The 23,493-nt window shown below is 49.8% G+C and overlaps 2 protein-coding genes across 5 annotated transcripts in view; one reads left to right on the top strand and one right to left on the bottom strand.

Annotated features, from left to right (window-relative positions):
- On the top strand, window positions 1–6,855 carry LOC119405441 (neprilysin-1). The gene is made up of 2 exons (XM_037672277.2): window positions 1–71; window positions 4,328–6,855. Exon 2 carries the CDS (start codon window positions 4,375–4,377, stop codon window positions 6,853–6,855), a length of 2,481 nt encoding a protein of 826 aa, XP_037528205.2. The 5' UTR covers window positions 1–71; window positions 4,328–4,374.
- A 6,778-nt stretch (window positions 6,856–13,633) lies between these two features.
- The window catches only part of LOC119404956 (proton-coupled folate transporter), a 121,895-nt gene continuing 112,035 nt past the window's right edge, over window positions 13,634–23,493 (bottom strand). For 3 of the 4 annotated variants that reach the window (XM_049419135.1, XM_049419136.1, XM_049419134.1), the window contains 2 exons: window positions 17,615–17,771; window positions 13,634–16,258 (listed from right to left, as the gene is read on the bottom strand). In XM_049419135.1, the coding sequence (XP_049275092.1) occupies window positions 16,174–16,258; window positions 17,615–17,771 (242 nt within the window). In that variant the 3' untranslated portion in view covers window positions 13,634–16,173. The remainder of the gene's footprint in view (window positions 16,259–17,614; window positions 17,772–23,493) is intronic. The other variant, XM_049419133.1, reaches the window with a different exon arrangement.

The raw sequence follows: 23,493 nt of genomic DNA, 5'->3' as shown, positions 1-23,493 counted from the left end.
GAAGCGGACGAGTGAGCCCAGGGCGCTCGCTCCCCGGCACGGCTCCAGAGCTCCCGATCCAGGACAGCAATGTGAGTCCATCGACACAACCGGGATTTTCTTGGCCCTTCTCATATATCCTTACGTTCCTCCGCCTCGTGTGGAACAAAATCTGTACCTTTGTGCTTAGCATAGGCGTGCGCACAGGAGCGCGGAAGGGGGGGGGGTTGCTCCCCCTACCTCCTAATCACCCAAGGGGGGCGACAAGTAAGCCCCATATATTACTCAGTAGGACCTGTCCTGTCATTGTTTAATGTGCAGGTTCTTGGCCATGCACATCTTTTGACGATAATGCCGGACGAGGACTCCTGATGTTGCATTCAAAGAACTGTTTACTTCTCGCCTTTACCGCCGTAAGCCGGGGACCAAAGGCAGGTCGTTGTGAACAGCACGTCATTGCTTTTTCATTTTTCCGTCCATTGGGAAGCTTGTTTTCAGTCGGACTGAGGGTGGACAGAGCACTGCGATGGATCTTGGTCTGCTCTAATTGAGAACTCTGCGCGCGCCTATATGCATGGGGCTTAAGTCTCAATCAATCACTCCCGCGAGCTGCAGAGACTGCGCGACCAAGTTGGTCGCAAATCTTTTAACATATACTCGGGTCACAAAGCAATCTCGGTCACAAATGGACGCAATTAACTGGGATATCTTGATCAAAAAGCGACTGATCCGAAACGGGAGCTGTTCGACCAAAACTGACCGCGTGCGACTATTGGCAACAGGTCACATTGCAATTTGGGCGTGCGAGAACACGGTTTGCGACCAAACTTGGTCGCGCAACCTCTGACGGTCGACCAGACGCGCCTGTTACTGCCGACCTACATTGATTTCGCTCAGTTCAGCGCAACTCACGACTCAGTCGAAAATGCACCAAACGAATTACTAACGTGCTTTTAGGGGCGAAGCTCCTTAAGGCGGCACCCGTTCGTCCCTCGTAGTCGTAGTAGTGCGTAACCAGTCGTAACGCTAGTACCAGATCTTGACCTCCAAGGTGGTGCCGGTGGGAGATTTTTCCTGTGCGTTGTTGAACAATAAAAAATTCGCAGCGTGCGCGTTAACTAAAAGCTGAATTCTTCTGTCTCTCATTCCCCATTAGCAGCCATCGGCATGTTCCAGTAGGAAACGTTAGTAGAAGTAGAAGTGTAAGTGTTAGCTAAAAGCCGACTTCTTCTGTCTCTCATTCCCATTAGCAGCCATTGTTTACCTCCAAGGTAGTGCCTGGTGAGATTTCTCCTGTGCGTGATTAAACAATAAAAATTTTGTTCAAAACGCCGTTGATTGATGAAATAAACCAACGAAAGACGCCAGATGTTTTCTAAAAGCAAAACCAAAGAACGCCAGATGTTTCTAAAGCAAAACGAAAAGACGCCAGCTGCTTAACGAAAGACGCCAGATGTTTTCTAAAGCAATGGTTTTCTAAACAATGAAAATTCACAGCGTACATGTAAAATTAAAGTAAGCTGCAAGTCATCATAACTCATCGAACCTTTAGTATAAACGCGCCCGATCTCACGTCGGTGATGATGTACTGGGCAGAATTCACGGAAGATTCACGGTTTACCGCTGAACCTCCGCAGCTTCGCCCACTCATCATCATTCACTCCGTGGATATGCTGTGATTTTTTTCTAGTGACTCTTGTTTCTCTTCCAAACACTTCTGGTTTCCCGAATATTAAAAAAAAATGTCCTCTAAATGTCTTCTAAAAACTAGAAATCAATGATTCTAGTTCAAGTTAAGTTGCATGATACGTAGTATACCTTTACGTAAGATGACGGCCCATTAACTGTCAAGATAATTTATAAAAAAATTGAGTTCACCTAAACACTGTGAGCTGGGATTGTTGGTGCACCTGGTGGAGCGCAGTGCTCAACCACGCGCTTCTTTCTGCGTGGCCTCCGTGATCTGCTTCGGCAACGCGCGAACCACAACGTTAACCCAAGGAATACATCAGGGCAGACGAATACCGACGTGCCGGGTGCCGTTGTCGGACACCTAAGGATTAGGGTCAGCTCCATGTTGTTTTTTTTTTTCTGTCGTGGGCCTTTACGTCTTTTTCACTCGGTGTTGAAAAGATTCGCTTGTTTAGAGCGACGACACCGCGCCACTCCACACGGCCTGCCCTTGTATGACCACAACCATTAGGAGTGTGCGAATATTTGAAGATCTCGAATAACTAATCGAATAGCATTCTATTCGATTCGTTGCTCGAATCGAATACTGCATATTAGAAATACTGAACATTTTTCGAATATTAAGCACCGATAAAAAAAAACCTCAATACGGGCGTGCGAATATTCGAATTTTTGAATAACGCATCAAATCGCATTCTATTTGATTCGGTGCTCGAATATAGTTTATAACAGATTCATCCATCCACTGTCTTCATCATGTCATTCATGATGTTGACTCATGAATATTGTTTATTATTTATATATCAGTTCTTTAAAAGCCGTTGACCGAAGTATGAAACTCTGTGCCGTTGACAAAGTATACCGGCTTGAGTACTGATGTATTTAAATATGCAGTTACAAAATATTTCTAAGGCTCTAGTTGCTGCTGTATACGAGCTTGCCTCAGTTTGCGTAATTGTGGTATTTTTTTGTCGGTTAAAAGTAATCGCATGTTCCTTTGTTAAAGCTTGTGTGCACTTATTTCAAATAAAATGTGAAATTCTCGGGCTGTTTCGAGAATGGTTACATTGCCATTCTATAGGGCTGCTTTGAAAATGGTCCTGCCATACTATCCACAAACTATTCGAAGAGTATTCAATTCGTATTCGTATTCGATTCGGTTCAAAAACTCGCTAATCGCACACTCCGATAAACTACGCAAATGGGTTGTCGCCTCGCTAAACCAATTCTGGTAGAACCCATTTCAATAGTAATGTCGACGTATACGCGCGAGTGGAATTGAAACAATAGAGGAACACATCGTACTGCCAGCCTTCACTGACTGATGCAGCGCTAAAACACCGAGACGTAAAACAGAGTGCACAGGACGAACGTTGTCTAGCAACTGTGTTTTAGCGCTGCATCAATCATGCAAGTATCTCCAACTAGCCCGACTTCTTTTTCTACTGCAATTTTCATTGCCTGTTTTGTCGACTGGTTCCCCCACGCTCAATGCACGCACCGGCCCTATTCTGTCCACCCCGCTTCTTTCTACACGCACGAATGCGTTTCACGCCGACTTCATTCGACTGTAGCCGGCCTCAATTTCATGTTGCCAACTCCGTCACTTCTATTCTTGTTCGTCTTCTCTGTCTGTGCACCAGCATAATGGTACATACCACTGGGGTGGATTGACCAAGGTTCACGTACCCACAGTTGCACATGCATAGTTACACATTGCCGTTAGGCCAACTTCGTTATATGGGCAAAATATGAAATGGCCCGAAGTTGGCGTGATAGGGCTTACACTACGAATATATACAAACAATATCTGCGAACAAGTTCGCGGATATCGTTAATTATTGCATGGTTGTATGGAAGAGTGTTGTGACAGCACATGTAGTTCATTCGATGGTGGTGTCGATGTGGCACAACACCAAGAAAAGAGACACACAATACACTTCAAAAAGTTCATCGCAAGACCTATTGGAAAACTGGCGGTACACACGTGCATTCGTCGGCAATGGGGCTCCGCAAATTACGGGAAGCGTATGGCCAGCACTTGCCTGGTTTTGGGCAGCGACAAGGAAAGCAGACAGCTTCGAGGAGGCCGGTCACTCTTGTTGTACCGCAGGATCTGTCTCATGTGACCGCACTGGATGAGTTTCCTTTGAGCCGCAGAGTGTTGTTAACGCCACATTGTCGCTGGGGTTTAGCTGAGATGACTGCTTTAGCCACAGTGTATTGTCAGACACAACCTAATGGAACCAAGAGACAGTGAAGCAAAGTAAGGTATAGAGGATATTACCGGTATGTTTTAACTGTACTGTAGAATAATTATGACATAAATGGAAATTAAAGGGGATGAAAAATCGGCTTACCTACAGTAGGGACCAACCTACGGTTGTAGTTTCGATGGCTACCTGCGGCAAGTTTATTTTTCATTTACTTCAATTCCTTTCAATTTATGTCACAATTACTCTACAGTACAGTGAAAACATACCAGCAATGTCCTCTATGCCTTGCTTAGCTTTACTGTCGGCTCCATCAGGTCGCGTCCAACAACAGAAACGAGGCTTCAATCACCCCCCATGGAGTGTTGTTAATGTCGCATTGTCACCGGGGGTTGTGCTGAAGTCGAAGACGTTGACGTCCTTTCTGAATACGCGCTTTGCAGACAGTCCGTGCCGCGGGCCCCGACGCACAACAAAAACGGCGGGCCCAATGTCCAGCAGCCATGGCTTGGAGCGCGGCGACACGCCGGAGCCGATTCCCAAGCAGCAGCTCTTCTCCGAGATCACCTACGAGAACCTGGACACGGCCGCTTCGGAAGCCTCGCTCCGGGGCCGTCACCGGCACAGCCCGGCCTCGTCGTCCACCACCTCGTCGGTGTCGGCGGCCTACGGCGGCTGGTCGCGTTTCTCGGTAGATCACGGCGGCGACGCCGCGATCCGCTCGGCGGCCGGCAACTCCATCTTCACCGGCCGCCTGTCCTTCAAGCGCAGCCTGCAGTGGAACCCGACGGCCTCCGCGGACCGCAAGCTGCGTGAGCGACGCCTGTCCCTCTGGCGCTACGGCTCGCTCGAGGGCGCCAGTTCGTCGCAGTTCAGGACGCCGCAGGCACCGCGCGACGGCGGCAAGCTCGTCTGCTTCGCGCTCTCCTTCCTCTCGGCTGGCGTCGCCCTGGTCGTGCTCGTCGTGTGCCTGAGGCTCACGGCCCGGAGCGGAGACCCGTTGGATGCCGCGCACCACATGCCCGCGCTGCCGTGCGACCAGTACGAGTACTGCGACCAAGAGACCAAGGCCGTCCAGCGCTGGATCAACCACACGGTCAAGCCGTGCGACGACTTTCACGAGTTCGCCTGCGGCGTGTGGACGCGGTCGCACGGCGGCTACAGCGCGTCCGACGAAGAAAAGGTGAACTGGGTGCTCAACACGCTCCTGACTCGAGCGCTGTCCGAGATGGCCGAGAAGCCGGCGGCGGCAGCCAACGGGTCGACGTTCGAGTTCGAGCTGGCCAACGATGTGCTCTTCGAGCAGTGCATGAAAACGGACTCACGAGAGCGACGAAGCCTGGGCATGGCTCGAAAGCAGCTTGCTGAGTTTGGTCTGGGCGGATGGCCTTACACGCAGCCGCACCACCATGACGTAACCTTCACCAACGTGCTGGTCACGGCCTCTCGTCTGGCGCTCAACCTGGGTCTCGCGGCTCTCGCGAACGTGCGAGTCTTCGGCAGCGCCCGAGACAGGACCTTTGAGATTGACGACCCCGTCCTGCTGCTTCGAAAAGACGACCTCTCCGGGTTCGAGATGAAGGCCAGGGCTCTTGTCCTGCACCGGCAGCTCATCGCCGAGTCCTTCTTCTACTTCGCACACACGTCTCGGGACGTCTACAAGGTGCAGGAGCAGATCCAGCTGGTGTCCCTCATTCTTGCCCATGCCACCAGGAGGGCTTCGGAGCGCCGCTTCTGCACCTTTTCGCACGTGACCACCGCGCTCGGCGAACTGGGAGTCTTGGAACTCTACATCAGAAGGCTGATGCCCGACAGGGCCAACATCTCAGACAACTCGACGGTCCTCCTGAGGAACCCGCTTGTGGCCAGAGCGCTGGACTTTGTCTTCCGCTACTTGGGACCCGAGCATCTGCTCAACTACCTCGGCTTCCGGCTGCTGGTTCACTTGTCTCCGTTCATCTTCGAGATACCCAACAACATTGTGAGGGCCCGCATGAATCAGCTGACCGGCGTCGACAAGATGGTCTGGCTCAAGGCCGAGGTCTGCCTTCGGCTGTCGGAGGAGGCGCTGCCGCTTTTCTACCTCTACGACCTGTACGCGACCAAGCCAGCCGCGTACTGGCAGAACATTGACAGCTTCGTCAGGATCGTTAAGCGAGCTGTGCTCAGCCGAGCCGTCGTTCCCTGGAAGTTTTCTCCCGAGGACAAGAAGAAGCTTTTGCGCATACTCATGCTGATGGAGTTCAAGACATTCTTGCCGCACTGGCTTCTCAACGACACGCTTCTGGAGGCCTACAACCGGCGGCTGCTTCCCAACCGGAACGCCGACATCTTCCAGATGTACTCACATGTCTGGCGCCGACGCACGCATGCCGCGCTCTCGCCGCGACCTCTGGACAAGTACCTGACAGAGCCGGAGTGGCAGGGCTCGGTCTTCGACACCATGCCCGTCTACTCATTCGCCGAGAACACAGTGTACGTTCCCATGGCGCTGTTCAACACGACGTTGCCTGGCACCCAAGACGCCTTCTACCTGCACGCCGTGGAGGCCACCTGGAAGCTTGCCTACGCCCTGGCCCCCATCTTCGAGCTGAGCAACTACTGGGACAACACTACGCTGGCGAGCTACACCGGCTACGAGGCATGTGCTGCGATCCGCTACGGTCCGTACCTTACGCCCGGCATACGTGACAGTGCGCTTCACCTCTCCTATGCCGACGAGATCTCGGTCTTCTGGAGCGAGAGACTGCTTCTCGTCCTCCTGTCGACCTCCGGCGTGAACCCTCTGGTCGGCTACGACCGCGAGCGCTTCTTCTATCTGTACACGGCCATGAGCAAGTGCAGAAGCTACGGCGTCTCGCTGCAGCCCACGTCGACGGTGACCAGCAAGCAGCGCGTCAACATCCCGTACCAGTACTCGGCCAAGTTCCGCAAGCTGTGGTCGTGCAAAAACCACAACCCCTGCAAGTGATGCAGTCGGAGCAAGAGTTCACCCGCGCAGAGACCCAAGGGCCGGGGCACCGTTTCACTGTGTCGTGCTAAGCCGAGAAAAGTGCCGCCGCAGTCAAATGAAGTGCTCCACTGCAGGTTCCTTCTTGTCATTGGTTCCTTCTTGTAGCCTCGTGCGCCTTCTTCTCGCAGTCGATAGAAAGGCCACGAGGCTACGTGTGCTAAACGCTAGCGCCAATAGACATTTTTCTTGTGAATTGTCAAAACGGCCCAATGAAGGCGGAGGTAATGGCACGAGAGGTCGCTTGTCACATGTACACAAGATGACAACCATTGCTCAGCTTTATTGTACTAAGATCCATGAGCTCTAGCGAATAGTGAGCTAAACCAAACCAAGCATACTGCCCTAATTAGCTATTTGCTAATTAATACAGCACACGAAGCCTTGCGCCCCATCACCTCTTGTGCGGCACGAATCCAGACCAGGTAACTCTCTATTTCTTTACATTCTCTCTCTGCGAAGAACCAAACACTTACATTAGCCAGTAAGGCGCAAGTTCTAGTGCTAAAGATACGGTGCCTGGAATCTCACAGTACTGTGAAAAGATGTACAGAACTGCAACTTTCCTGCTCGATGCTGGCATCGCTGATACTTATGCTCAAGAATATGCATAGCTTTTCTTTTCCTGATAGCACCAACGTTAAGATGCAATCCAAGCGAACGATTTTTATTTTGCGGCAGCAGCCATGAAAAGACTTGTACGAGGAGTGTTCTCTAGGCCTCGTTACACAGATTTTTACAGCAGGGCTGTTATGGTCGAGGTTTGCAGTGTGTCGTAGATAGAAAATGATCATGAACCGGCACTCGCTCTCTTCGCCTTCTTCATCGTCGTCATCATCTTCATGATAACACTGGTGGGCGAAAGAACGATTAATAGTCCCGCGCATGTATTCGACGATGCTCTCCTATTTCGGGGTCATCGACCGTGGGTCTCATGACTTCAATCTAGAGCGCACGCTCTTGGTGCAGGCTTGAGTGCGTCCGCCTTTGAGATGGAAATGACGATCCCGATTCTACAGTCATACGCAAGCGTACCGCAAAAAGACGAAACGGAAGAGAAAGAAGGCCTACACGTCTGCTAGTTTTGCACTTAAATATGGCCAACCTTGCCAAGTGTCTCAGTCTTCCGTTTTGCTATTTTTGCAGCCGTTTAAAATCCGAAGCGGTAAACATATCGGCGAGTAACTTCCCAGACTTGTTTACCTCAGAGTTGAAACGGAAGTATTTCAATTACAGTGAGTGTCACAGAAGTATACAAGAACCCAAAGAAATTTGATTGCAAGTAATTAGTTAAGGCAGGTAGCGCAAAGAGACACGGACACAAGCGAAGAATAAGTGCACAGGACAAGCGCCATCCTGTGCACTTATTCTTCGCTTGTGTCCGTGTCTCTGCGCTACCTGCCTTAACATGAGTTCCCACAAACTAGCCCAGTTATCCGTTCTCGTAAGTAATTAGTTACATGCAATTCGTAGCGCACATGTTTGCTTCTGGTAACTTATCTTACAGCATACTTTGTCCTACAGGGAAATGCACATTTTGATGCAATGTACTAATTAACCTATTCGCGGCTTATTTTACTGTTCTTATGACATTCAGTAGCCGCAACTTCCGCGGTAACCTAGTTGGGTTCTGAAATTAACCTTTCTTTCTTTCTTTCTTTCTTTCTTTCTTTCTTTCTTTCTTTCTTTCTTTCTTTCTTTCTTTCTTTCTTTCTTTCTTTCTTTCTTTCTTTCTTTCTTTCTTTCTTTCTTTCTTTCTTTCTTTCTTTCTTTCTTTCTTTCTTTCTTTCTTTCTTTCTTTCTTTCTTTCTTTCTTTTTGTGCGCTATAAGAAAAACCAATGAACCCATATCAGAACATCGGTCGACTCTTGCACAAAATCGGCAGACCTTCTGGCAGACAATCCGGGTTACAGCAGTTTTGTTCCTGTGCTTCGAAGGAGCGGACTGAAGGCATCGCTAGCTATATCCCGTATAGGTCACATAGCGGCATAGGCGTGCGCACGCGCCGGGGGGGGGGGGGGGGTCCCTCCCCCCGGAAAGGGGACCAATGCCAGGCCGTTGTGAGAACATCATTGCTTCATTTTCATTTTTGCAACAATGGCGGAGCTTGTTTTCGGACTTGACCAACCGGGAGGGGGGGGGGGGGTTGCGGTGTAGCTTGACTTCTCTTAATGCAGGACCCTGAAAAACCCACACGTGACAGATATTCAGCGTGTGCGTGTAGATGAGGCGGTAACAGAGCTGTTGGCGGTGGAGCTTGAAGCTTACCTATGTAGCCTGCGCATAAGCTTACAAATCATCCACCTTATTCACCTTATTACCTCAGCCACTTATGCTTCTCCTTAAAGAGCACACCTTCCGCGTGCTTCTAGTGTGCTGAAGAGTTGATGGGCAAACAGACATCTGGAAACGCGCCTATAACCCTCCTTTCGCAGTACTTGCATGCTGCGCTAGTTCGTACATGCTCAGTGGAATACACAACACAAGTCTCCATTTTGTGACGGTTACGAGTCGTGTGTATCCCAGTGAACTCTCGTTTGAGTTTCGTCTCAATTCACAGAAGAAAACCGATTGGCTACACTATATGTTTCGCGACTTAGATTACCTTTCTACGCTTTGATGTAATCTCAAGGTAACTCCTCCAGGATAACACAGCCCCACGCGGCGTTCCTGTGCGCATTTCTTAGTGAAACCCTTTTTTCTGAGCGCACAAGCAAGACAGCCAACGTAGGCCTTTTGCTAATAACTGCGCGTAAAATGAGGTACGTAACATCGAATATGTATTGTGTTTTGTGTCTTGTTTTACGGTCTGTAGCAACGTATATTTCAGTCATGGTGTAGCCTATACTGTTCATGTCGAGTGACGTTCCTTGTCTACACTGAGTATAAAGCTGGACACTTTATTTCCTTAGTTTCAAAACGAACAGAAACATTTTTTAATATGAAAAGTACTACATACTGACATGGGCACACCTCTAAAAACCAGTCAGAATGCAGCAAAAGTTACATTTTGATTGCGGTATCCACATGCAGAAACGAGCACGCGAGTGGCATGCACTATAGGTCCCTATGCACTCCACCCTCTCTCCTTTCCCCTTTCCAAGAAAAATAAATGTAAACAAAGGGTAACCAGCAGTGCTGCAGAAATTGCCGAGATGTTTAAAGTGTGTGATGAGCGAGCTTAAAAACTGTGTGCACAAACCTTACTTTATTGTACGTGACAAAGACAAATGAGAATTGATCGAGACGTTGCTCCAACGAACCGATTGCAAATTACAAATTACTACACAGCTAAACTGCACATGTCGCAGCTTATCCTGCCCGTGTCGTCGCTCGTGAGCTTGATAGCGAGAATTAACACGGCGGACAGGGTTGCCAATGGTGGCTACTTTTCGCCAAATTGGCGAATTTGAGAGGCCCGTGGCGACCTAATATTATGAATGGCGACATTGCGAATTTTTGGCGATTTTCGGCTTGGGTCTCCACTGAGTTATGCATCCTAAGCTCAGTGTCTTCCCAACGAATGAGCGGCAACATTCTCTGTATTTTTCTTGGTTTTAGACCCACGAGTAGAATGTGCACATTACGCGTCGTTCGGTATGTCCGTCGTGTAATTCGTGTCTATCTCCTCAATTAATCTAGATGCAAGAGGTATTGGAACGTCCCCCAGCGACACTCTATAGCAAAATATAATTCAGCGGACTTCCTTCCTTACCGCGAGGGGGCAGTGCTTGACTATAAGTTTATGGCTTTAGGTGCTTTAAGTTTATCTAAAGTATCGCGCTCCTGAAGGGGCTAGACGACGGGTTGGCCGCGTGTTCCGACTATTTGTTCCGCCAAAGCTCCAACTGTTCTGAATGGCTTGGTGACTTATTAACTGTTGCAGTACCGCCAATTTATCTCGTAAAGATTGTTTTGGAATAGCGAAGAGAGGCGGATGCGCGGCTATTTGTGCAATAAAAAATATTTATTGAGGTATTTTCCACTGTTTTTTGGGAGCGTGTGCAATGAAAACAACTGCTATATAACATTTTACATTGTCTATCTCTTCATTAATAACTGATCGGTTTGGGACGTGTAGATATAGGTGACTATAAGAAAGGGTCGGTGGCGTCCTTTATCACATTAGTTCTCACTTAAAAGGTGTAAGACTCACTGATGATCGGTTCCTGCGAGAATTCTGTCGTGTTACCTTCAATAAACCTTTTAATCCTTTTAATTCATATGAGGGCACGTAAAGCTGTCTACAAACAACGCTTTCACGGTTTTCGCCCAAGGTTTACCACACTTTTACCTTTGAAACGAGCGGACAGGGATGGAGGGACATCATGAGCGTTTCATTCATTCACCTTTGCGCCACCACGCACATCTTGCGGCTAGTCGGAGAAGCAGCACCATGCACTCCCATGGTGAAGCGGGCGATGCGACTGGTATTGAGAAACGTCAATATAATTTAAGGGTCTTGGATGGTACTGTATTCTACGGGGATATACGTGACTGGAAAATTTTATTACTAGGTATGCCGCACATATCTAGAATGGCGACATTTTTGGCGAAATTTGTTAAGAAATGGCGACTTTTGGCGACTTTTTGCTCGTCGTTTGGCGACATTTACTCGAAAGTCAGTGGCAACCCTGACGGCGGATACAAATCAGCGCTGACGTAATGCCGCGATAGCGCAAGACGTTTAGAGAGACTTCTTACCTTCCATAGGGAGCGAGCGCCATTGCTGGTGGCGACACCTGGGCCGTTTATGGCCTGTATCTTAGGGCAAAAATCTTTTCTATATTTTCCACTTTCAGTGAAAGTGACGTGGAAAACAAGAATGTAAGATAGAAATGCGGTGGGGTGGGGAAGCTGCGTAAGACTGAAAACTAATTCGAGGTGATGCAACAGTGGTTAAACAATACGATATCGCTAGAGCCAATGTTTTGATAAGGAGGATACTTGCCTCGCTCAGTTCTGGAGCAACACATGTCGTCCTTATCGATGCGTTGGCTCAAGCGATATCCTATTGTTTGACCACCGTTTATCGCTAAGTTAACAGCCCGCTGTGGTTGTTTACCGCAGCTGCTTCTCTACAGGTGCATCTCGGTGTATTTCGTCATACGTCTACCGCTGGTAGATCTCCGCTGCGCTAAAGCTTACTATGCTGTAGCAATCAGGTGAAGAATATGGCTTCGCCTTTAACAAAAAATGCCTTATAAACCACTTCATGAGGCATCATGAACAGTAAGAGAACATTCCATTTGTCACACCACGCTTCCATCACAACAACACCGGTCACGAGTGTGGTCACTGTTCTTTCCTGAATGGTTCTAATGAAATTCAGTAACAGATAAAACGGTGAAACATGCAAAAAATTGCGAGCATATTCGCTTCCTGAGAAATACATATATATTGCGTTTATAGTTTGAGGCGAGGTCGCATGAACACAACGAGTAGTATGCCTAAAGATACATAGATCCCTGATTAAAGATACACGGACCAATGGATTTTCCATCAAACCCTAATTTATTCGTAGTATGGGCACTTCGTCCAATATCTAGCATCCCAGGGTGAATTTGCCGCATGGACTCATCAATGCCAGACTATGAGAGTACAAGGAAATTTCGTTTTTAATACAACTTGCCATTCGCATACATGTGATCGGGGCTGTATACATTACAAATCCCCATGAAATGGAAGGTACAGTTGTAACTGCATTGGGGAATCGACCAGCTTTCTGAAACAAGAAGTACGCGCTCTTCTTATCGTATTCGCACGCACGAGCCAACGCAAAATAAATATGGCACTATGTAACGATGAAGACATTTTAAAAGCGTGTTCGTGTTTGAACTATTCAAACCAGCACAGTTCTTACTGGTTAAAACAACAATTCTCGTTTTGCCAAACCGAGCTTCCCGGTCGGCGTCAGTATGCACGTGTGCTGCGTTCATGCGTTCATTCTGTGTGCGATTATCCTGAAACTCGAAGAAAAGAAATGAAACAATTGCGGCGGCATTTCTCGTCGCAGTGCAAAAGGCTTTTCCGACGCAAATGTGACGCAAAACATTGCGCCCACTTAAGTCGAAGATCCACACAAAGCAACGGGCAAGGGCCCTTCATTACAGCTTCTGAACACACAGTCGTGACTATAGAACGAAATCCAATCAACAACTTCCGAAAATCGCTATACACTGAAACGGCACCTAGAAGTCTATGACTAATTATGCATTCACGTAAGTCAGTACAGTATATCACGTCACATGTATACAGTAAGTACGTTAAAGAAGTCATCTGTGCATAGGCTGGCGGTTTTCGTCAAAGATGTTCGCACTACTTTCCACTCTTAAACGTGAAACTATCGTTGGACCAAAACTTGTAGCCGTAGTCGGACGCTGGAAAACTAGAGAGCTGCAACCATAGAGCACATAAGATCACCATTCCTCCATTTGCTATCAATTTGGAGGGGGGGGGGTGTTTAGTGACAGAAAAGTTGGTAAGAAGTTCCAAAACGGTTGCTGTCAAAGTTTGTGAATTCACGGGAAGCTAGTGCAATCATTTAAAAGGTGGCGTAGTCACCATACGTTCCGATTTAGCGGTGTTTCTCGGCTTTCTAACAGATATCCGCGAAATAGCCTTCGCAATCTTGACGAAAACTGTCCAGCAGATGCATATATATATATATATATATATATATATATATATATATATATATATATATATATATATATATATATATATATATATATATATATTCAAGCACCAAAGTCTCTTTCTAGCGAACAATTTTTCTACAGCTTCAGAAACTACTCGTACGTTTGTCCGAACCAATGCAGCTGCAAATGTGAACACATTAGGCAGGCAGTGCGTTGCTGTTGCAGGGGAACACATTATTGATCGATCACTATAAGTACACGAGCGCCGATTAGCTAAGCTTGCACACGTCGTATGCAGGGTGCATTCAAGTGACGTGAACGTACGCCATCTTGTTGTACGGTTCGCAGATTCCGCTGTGCTGCTGAAGATAAACAGATTGCGATAAAACGCCACACTTTTCACTGTGCTGGCTGCACAAAATAATTGCATAATCAATGACGATAGTTCTCTCGAGCATACCGACGTTTGAGGCCCGTCACTACGGAGAAGGGTCACAATGGACGTATTGCGAAAAGGATACGATTCCCTCAAAGCGATCGGTCAAAAGTACAACCCCGCATATTCATATATATATATAAAGTGGACGGATTTATTTTCCCTCTTCTGTGCGACACTGAGAAAGGGACGATAACAAAGATATCTGCACAAGGGCGCTCAAGGGCATTCAGTTTATAAGACGCTGCTTTTGACTAGCGCAAGCATGCAGTTCTACCGCCTGCTTATGCATGTACAGCGCTAATACTATACGCACGTAACAACGTGTACACTTCTGTGCTCGAGTTTCCTGGAAAGGTATATTGCGTGTAATATAAGTCTGAGGTAAATATTTCCGAGAGGTGTAGCACGGAAGTGCCAAGAGGGCCGTATACCAAACGATAGCGTCCATAGTTATCTCTGGATCACGATTGCTGAACGTCCCTTGGAAACTTTTTCAGTTGCCACTCTAGGAACCTTGTAAAAGCTACGAGACATTCCACTGTTTAGGACCGGTGTAGGACACTGAATTAGGCACGTTAGTGCAGCTTCCATGAATGTTGCCAAAAACAGCCCACAGCTGCACAACGAAAGAAAGGAAGGACCGTGGTGGGTACGACACCAATACGGCAATCAATCCCATTTTTGTTTTACAGTAAGCCTCTGTTTCACTGACATGTCAACGCGGCTTAGCCGTATATATTAAGTCCTAAGACGTGGTAGCTAATGTACAATAATTGAGCGTTAATTCTAGGAGAAAGTCCCACGTTATAATTGTAACAACAAACAATGGTGCGTAATAGTGAATGTGCGAAGTTCTACACTGACGTTATGGCATAATCGCGATGTGAGAAGCTTTGACGATTGCACCGGATCATGCGAGAGGCATGTGCAAACGCGTCGGGCTCTTAATCTGCCATCGTACATGTTGAGGTAATAAAAAAAGGACCTTCTGGTCAACTGTTATAAGGACACACGAACGACGCGGACAAAACTCGGCGGGTGTCTTCCACCTGGTGCTGGCGGAAGCACAGTCAATACATAATGAAGGTTCATGTAGGGAGGAAGCATCGCCTCAAGTTGCCCGATGCAAACACTATCACTTTCATCCCGTGACACGTGTATACGCACCCCTATCTCACGACCGTTCGTATACAATGAAACAGTAGGACGCACTTCACGTACATTTGTTACTATAGGTGCTAATCTGTGCGTCGTGCTCCTACTTGACGGGTAGAGCCAGTGGCTCAAAGTCGGTACTAGCGACGACCGCTACGTGCATGGGTCGAGAGCAGGACTTCATCACTTCCTGAAAAACTAATGCAGTAGCTACGACGCACGCGTACAGACATCGGAAGTAGCTGAGCAAGCACGCAGCCATACACTCGGGCCAGGGACAAGTGCGTTACCACAGAGCAGTGTTTACATGACTAGCGCGTCGCATTTGCTAACGCATCAGGTCAACACGTAGTTCCGAGTACATGGCATGTTGTGCAACGTTCGACGTTGCACAAAACGCCCGACATGCCAGTCGTATTTTAAGCACCCCATCACTAAGACTAACCACTTTATATTCCATCCACACCGATTCGACGCGACGCGGTAACTGTTCGCTGAAACGACTCGCATCTTCGATAAATATAGTGATGCGATGCGCTATATACAGGCGAATTCCAGGCACGGCTGGTGTCATTGGAGTGTTTTAGCATAGCGTCACCACTAACGCTTCCCACCTGGCATGTATGACAACGGCGCGTGCGCAATCGGCGGCGAGTGGTTTTGTCAACAAGAGTGGTAGAACGATAACTCTACGCTACAATATTCACTTATACTAACAACGCAAGCGGCAGCCACAGGTAACACATTTAAATCGACGCGTCCTCAGCGTTGGCGCGTTCGTTTTACGCTTCGCCATGGCTGCACGGTAAGTTAGGCCTAACACTGCTCCACGTGGTAACCGGAGATTGCAAGTACCTTACTATACACATTTTGGGCCACGAAAAACAGCCCGGTGTTTGTGAAGCACAAAAACGAACGTGCGGACGCTGTCTACAAAGACATACCGATAACATATATCAAATGTGCTTCGTGTAGCCGCCGCTTAATATCAGCTTTCAGTGTGCGCGATGTACGCGGCAGCTAAGCTGCACCGTCTCAGCACTTCAATCGTTGATAGGCGCCGGGACCGCATCCTCTTTGGGCATGTCTTCGTACATGACGCCCTCCTGATGAATCTTCGTCACGTAGCTGTAAAGAGAGACATACGGGAATACGTTTTAGCAAGATTTCTGACACTCGTCAGCAAGGAACCAGAGAATCGCTGACTATAACTGTCAGCAGCAGTGTGTGCGGTCTAATTCTGGCCAGCATAGCAGACTAGCTTACTCTCACCGCTGAAAAAAGCTTTCGGCCGAATTACGGAACGCAATGGAAAAAACGCCTTTCCTGAAGAGCGGTACCTAACTGGTCTTCCACCGCGCATTCTGAACACACTTCCTGCCACTGCACATGCTACCAAACTCAACGACGTGCTCTAGAAGCCAAACTCCATCGCCTCGATGAAAGACCACTTTCGGAAACCAAGGTGCTGGAACCTTGGCCTACGGTTTCGCACGCGCACAAGGCCATAAATGCCCTATTGTGCACCTTGAAGTTGACTGGAATTTACAAACGCTTGCGAACTACAAGCGCGTGTTCGTGTTCTGTGTATTCACACTAACTGCTCATCTGTTACTTTTAGCAGCGGAGCTGTGATAGGGCTGGGCCTGACGACAGATGAGCGTCCGTCGTGTCACGCTCCGGTTCCCAGACACACCCATAGATGCCGTAACTGCCTTGGCCGCAGACGAAGTGGTATTTCTAAGGGGCGTTGGCTGGAGAGGTGGTAACCAATGCGATGCCGCGCTGAGCGCGAGGACAGGCGCGGTGGAGACGAGGCGGGCAACCGGCTACGGGTAGAAGAGCGGGGTTTATGTTCGCCGCGCCCTTTCCGAAGATGGGCAAGACGTGTCGTGCACCGGAGGATGAAGTCGCGAGTGGCAGCGGGAATTTGCACGAGAGCGCTTCTGCTTGGACACCTCTCCCAGCGTGGAACTGGCTTTAGATTTAACAGCGAGGCGGCTCTTAGTCGAGGTTTCCGCGTCCGGTGATGGCGTAGCGCTAGTCACGTGGTCTCGCGGTGTGGCGAGAGTGGGAGTAGGCAAGAAGGGAAGGGCAGCGCCGCGCCAAGGTGGGCGAGGGTGAGGCGCGGTGGAAAAGGTGAATGAACAAGACGCGCGCCAAAAGGGGAAGTGTTAAAGTAGTTAGGGCTCAGCGGAGAGGGTGAACGAGTGAGGGGCGCACCAAAGGTGGGTGAGGGCGAGCCTGACGAAGGAGGGCTTCAGCTTCGCGTTTCGACGGTGTTAGCGAAGTGGAGCTGGCCGCATCTTTTTCTACTCTCTTTCTTCTCCCCACGTGTAGAGTAGTCAACCGAGCACGTGCTTGGTTAACCTCCCCGCCTTTACTTTTCACTTTTTTCGCTAACTTTCCCAAGTCTGCTGAACAAATATACAGATCGTAGATCTGTGCCTGTCCTGGAAAAGTGAGTTGGCAGTGGGTACGTACGCGATGAGACCAGCCGAGATGAAGGTGATTCCAGCGGCCACCAGGTAAGGCAGTCCCGGAAAGAAGCCGATGGACCAGTTGAAGAGCGACGTGATGAGAATCTCGCCAAGGACAGGCACCACCGCGTCGAAAGAGGCCAGAAACGAGAACACCTTACCTGCAAGGATATTACAATTGAGGTGGCGATTTGCTGCACACTGGAAGTCGCAGGGTACCGTATGAGGAGCGTGTCGCCGAAAAAACTTGTCAAATCGGTTCATAATTAATGAGTCCGACGAAATTAACTGTTGATTTTACCATGCCGCTAGGAGGCGAGAGCCACTGTCATCATATGCACTCTCCCTCTTTGACTGGGCTATGGAGTCCGCTATTGTTTCACTTTCGTCTCTCTTTAAAGCAGGGGCGTAGCCAGAAATTTTTTTCGGGGGGGGGGGGGGGTTCAACCATACTTTATGTATGTTCGTGCGTGCGTTTGTATGTGTGCGTGTATATATACGCAAGCAAAACTGAAAATTTTCGGGGGGGGGGGTTGAACCCCCCCCCCCCCTTGGCTACGCCCCTGCTTTAAAGGTCGTCTCAAGGTTGAGTCCATTTATTAAGGTTTCCTTTTTAGCATGGCTTTGATGAGGCTCGTCCAAGTACACATTCAGATAGCGTATACTAAATATTGTACTCACCCACTTCGTCCTGTCCCACCAGTTTGGAAAGATGGGTACGCACCCCGACCTGGCCCAGGAAGGTAGGGATGCCGGCCACACAGTCTGCGCAGAGACGGCAAATGCGTGCTGGACACAAGGCATGAGAGATGAGAACGATTCGAAACGGGCTTAATGCGAGTAGGAGCCACCGTATTATGCGAACCACATCAAGACTCCCTCCTTTCCATTTCTTATCTTCTTTTCGTCGTTAGGATTATCGTCAGCCTTTATTATGTCCCTCGGCCTATGTATGGGCACCGCGGACTGAAAGGCCTCTGCCTAAGACCATCAGTTACCTGTCTCGCCAAGAGTCCAATTCAAACAATGCATTGTACAGAATGCGAATGACAGACGCTCCGCTGTTAGAAATGAGGAAGACAACGATGGGTGGCTGTGGTACTCAATTCTTGGCCAATCCCCCGCAGTGGGTGTGAGCCATAGTTGAAGGCGAACAAGAACAAGGTTGTCGATCTCACAGCTAGTTCCAACACAGGTAGCACATTGTTTACTATACCTATACATATACGTATACCTGAGTTCTCTCTTTAATATGCAAGACCTGTCTTCTCGTCCCTCGACGATACGCATACGATACCGCTCGTACGGCGGTCGTTAGTTTTTTTGTTTTTTTTTTTGATATACTAAACTTTTACTAGATTGTAACGACACTGCTCGAATACACTGATCATAGAGGAGAGGACGATAAACTTTATTAAAAACTGGCCCAGCAGTTTTTCTTTTTTGGGGGGAAGGGGATCAATATAGAACATTACTTTTTAGGATAGTGCTAAGCAGTTCACTGAAAATCCGTGCCCGTACCCGCCATGGATTCTTTGACCGATCTTTATTTGACCGGAAACTTCGAGCGAGAATTCGATCCTGCAGATGCTCAACGCATATTTCATAATATAAGTCTGCGTACAGCTCTCCCGCAGTATAGTATGCAGTACGCTAGAACGTTACCCTTTTTTTTCCAAACATAGCGCCCAGCAATGGAGCTGCCGCTCCCTTCGTATTTCTGCAAGTTGGGGCTAAGGCTAAACTCTCACATAATAGATCCTCACACGCAGTACTCTAAAATCGTGTCCTTTTAGCAAAACACAAACGCAGCGAAACTTTCGCAAAACAGTTATTTAGGTTGTGAAGAGGTTTATTGGTCGTTGAAAGACGTAATGGTCGTCAGCGGCAAGCAAGCGAGAAGAAGCGTCCAGAGGCACAGCGGCGATCCGAAACACGAGCCGAGCGAGCCGAGCGTTGGCGATGCTGCTGGATGGAGGCGCCTCTTCTTCTTCACAATCGCCCCCGCTGAAAAAGGAGCCATCCTGGCGACCTAAGAAGTTTCAGGTAGAGGCTCATGGTACGGCTTGAGGCGGGAAACATGGACGATGTCACGTCCACGCCGGCGCATGTCATCCGATCGAGAAACTGGCTCGATAAGAAAATTAACTGGAGAGGTTTTCTCCAAGATGGTGTAAGGGCCCTCGTACCTTGGAACGAGCTTCGAGGAGAGTCCCGGAGTCTGGTATGGGACAGAGAGCCATACGAGAGACCCTGGGGCATAGCTAGGGTCTGGAAGTGAAGTGCTGCGGTTTTCTTTCTGTCGCTGCTGCTCTTGCGAGGTAAACGTGCGGGCGAGCTGGCGGCACTCTTCGGCTTGTCGAGCAGCTTCGGAGACAGGTGGACACTCGGAAGCATCAGGACGGTAGGGAAGTAGGGTGTCAATAGTATGTGAAGGCTCGCGTCCGTAAAGGAGAAAGAAAGGCGAAAATCCGGTAGTTGTTTGTATCGCGGTGTTGTATGCGAATGTTACATAAGGGAGAACACGGTCCCAGTTGGTATGGTCAGATGCGACGTACATCGAGAGCATATCACCCAGGGTGCGGTTAAACCGTTCCGTGAGCCCGTTAGTCTGCGGGTGGTATGCTGTGGTTGTCCGATGAATGACGTGGCATTCCGAGAGCAGAGCTTCGACGACCTCGGAGAGAAAAGCGCGGCCTCTGTCACTAAGGAGCTCTCGAGGGGCGCCATGTCGAAGGATAAAGTGACGTAAAATGAAAGAGGCGACATCCCGAGCGGTAGCGCTAGGCAAAGCGGCAGTTTCGGCGTAGCGTGTCAGGTGGTCGACAGCCACGATAATCCACCGGTTGCCATCTGCGGTCATTGGAAGGGGACCGTAGAGGTCAACGCCGACGCGATCAAATGGCTTGGCAGGGCATGGAAGCGGCTGCAATGCGCCGGTCGCACGTAAAGGTGTCGATTTGCGTCGTTGGCAGTCAGGACAGCACTGCACGAATTTCCGCACACAACTGTACATGCCGCGCCAGTAATAGCGATGGCGAAGGCGCTCGTATGTCTTGAACACCCCGGCATGGCCACATTGCGGATCGTCGTGAAGAGAGGCGCATACTTGTGATCGCAAGCTGCGTGGAATGACCAGTAGCCATCGGCGGCCATCGGCAGCGTAGTTGCGGGGATGAAGCAGTTGATCGCGGATGGTGAAATGGGAAGCTTGACGACGGAGGGATCGAGATACAGGAATGGTGGATGTTCCACATAGATAATCAAGAAGAGAAGCGATCCACGGGTCACGACGTTGTTCGGTGGCAATGGAGTCGAGATCGAGAGATGACAAGGGGTCGACGCATGTGGTTGCGCACGCTGGATCTGGCGGTAAAGGTGAGCGGGAGAGGGCGTCAGCGTCAGAGTGTTTGCGTCCGCAGCGGTATACGACGCGAATGTCGTACTCCTGGATGCGAAGTGCCCATCGCGCTAGGCGGCCAGAAGGGTCCTTCAACGTGGCGAGCCAGCAAAGCGCGTGGTGATCGGTTACTAGATCGAACGGGCGGCCGTATAAGTACGGCCGGAACTTTCCAAGCGCCCACACCAGAGCCAAACACTCTTTTTCAGTCACGCTGTAATTCGTTTCGGCTTTCGTCAGCGTGCGACTAGCGTAGGCGACGACGTATTCGGAATAGCCGGGCTTTCGTTGAGCGAGGACAGCGCCAAGCCCGACCCCGCTGGCGTCTGTGTGTACTTCGGTAGGAGCCGTCGGATCGAAGTGACGAAGAATAGGTGGGGAAGTGAGCAGGCGGCGCAGTGTAGCGAAGGCTACGTCACATGCAGAGGACCAGGAGGAGAGGTTCACGTCGCCGCGAAAAAGCTGGGTTAACGGTGACATGATGGATGCAAAATTGCGAACAAAGCGCCGGAAATAGGAGCATAGACCTACAAAACTTCGAAGTTCCTTCATGGTCGTGGGCTTAGGGAATTTCGCGACTGCACGAAGTTTTGCAGGGTCAGGTAATACGCCCTGTTTGGACACGATGTGGCCTAAGATGACGAGCTCCCGGGCAGCGAAGCGGCATTTCTTGAGGTTAAGCTGAAGGCCAGCGTTGGTCAGACAAGTCAAAACGTGCCTGAGGCGACGGAGGTGTGTAGGGAAATCATGGGAGAAAACCACGACATCGTCGAGGTAACACAGGCACATAGACCACTTTAGACCACGTAGTGTATTATCCATAAGTCGTTCAAACGTAGCAGGCGCGTTACAAAGTACAAAGGGCATGACGTTAAACTCGTATAGGCCATCAGGTGTAATAAACGCAGTCTTCTGGCGATCGGCTTCAGCCATAGGAACTTGCCAATAGCCAGACCGCAAGTCCAGTGACGAGAAGAATTCTGCTCCGTGAAGGGTGTCAATGGCGTCGTCAATGCGCGGCAAAGGATAGACGTCCTTGCGGGTTATCTTATTCAAACGACGGTAGTCCACGCAAAACCGGATAGATCCATCTTTCTTACGCACCAGTACGACAGGAGACGCCCAGGGACTGTGCGATGGTCGAATAACGTCTCTACGAAGCATGTCTTCGACTTGGTTGTTAATGACGCGGCGCTCTTCAGCGGAGACGCGGTATGGTCTTTGACGCAGCGGCTGCTGTAAACCGGTGTCGACGTAATGTTGTACTTGCGACGTGCGGCCCAGCTGAGGTTGCGACACATCGAAAGAATTCCGGAACTCGTGCAGAAGAGCAAGTAGGTCAGCGTGTTCGGCAGGGGTGAGGGTATCGGCGATGGCACTGGAAAATATATCACTGGATGACTCCCCGAGTGCCGACAGGGCATTTGGTGGGTCGCAGCAGTCATCCGGGACGTCAACCAAAGACGAAGAGTCGAGATCTTCCACGCGGCCGAGACATTCGCCTGCAAGCAGCGTGACAGGTGCAGAGAGCGGATTCAAGACGAATATATTGCTGCTGCCGGCGGCGATGTCAATCGTTGCGAAAGGTAGCGGCAGAGCTCTACGACTCGTGAAGACATCGGACGGCGTGAAAAAGACTGTAGCGTCGGTGTGGGCGTTGCAGGAAACAGGGACCAGTGCGAAAGTGCCAGGCGGAATGTCGGTATCCTCACGAACGAGCAGCTTGGGCGGCTGATGAAGAGCGTCAAGTAATGGGCGTCACACAATGGGGAAACTCAACTTCGGCGCGTGCGCAGTCGATGACGGCATTATGGCGGGATAGGAAGTCCCACCCGAGGATGACGTCATGCGAACAGGCAGAAAAGGACAATGAACTCAACGATGTACAGATTGCCTTCAATGACCACTCTTGCAGTGCAGGCTGCGAGAGGCGTCACTTGCTGCGCGCTTGCGGTGTGGAGCGACAGTCCCGAAAGCGGCGTCGTTACCTTTCGTAATACACGGCAGAGATTAGCGGCTATGACAGAAACGGCGGCGCCGGTGTCCACAAGGGCAAAGTACGAACACCTTCAACAGTTATGGCGACCACGTTATTTGGGGAGGAGTGAGGGCTTGGACAGTCGGAGATGCGCAGTTCTTGCCTCTTGAACTGCGGCGTTTAGTTTTCCTGGTCGGAGGGTCCGGGCCGGCGACGCATGGGGGACGGCGATCGCCGCCGAGGAGATGGTGAGCGCTGAGGCTGGAAGTCAGGGCGGTGAGTAGGGGCATCGCGCGGTGATGGGCCAGGAACGTATTGGAGGAAGGGCTGGCTTCCGGCTTGCGACGAGCGGGCACGGTCGCCGAAAGTTTGGGGGCGACGGCGGCAATAGCGGGCGACGTGTCCAGGAGTGTAGCAGGCGTAGCAAATCGGTCGATTATCAGGCGTCCTCCATGGATTGGCGATTGTCGGTGCTGCCCAAGTGGAAGGATAGACAGGCGGTTTG

This window comes from Rhipicephalus sanguineus, chromosome 9, assembly GCF_013339695.2.
Source record: "Rhipicephalus sanguineus isolate Rsan-2018 chromosome 9, BIME_Rsan_1.4, whole genome shotgun sequence".
In the NCBI taxonomy this organism is placed as follows: domain Eukaryota; kingdom Metazoa; phylum Arthropoda; class Arachnida; order Ixodida; family Ixodidae; genus Rhipicephalus; species Rhipicephalus sanguineus.
Note: the sequence above shows the minus strand (reverse complement) of the source record. Positions and strands in the feature narration are given on the sequence as shown.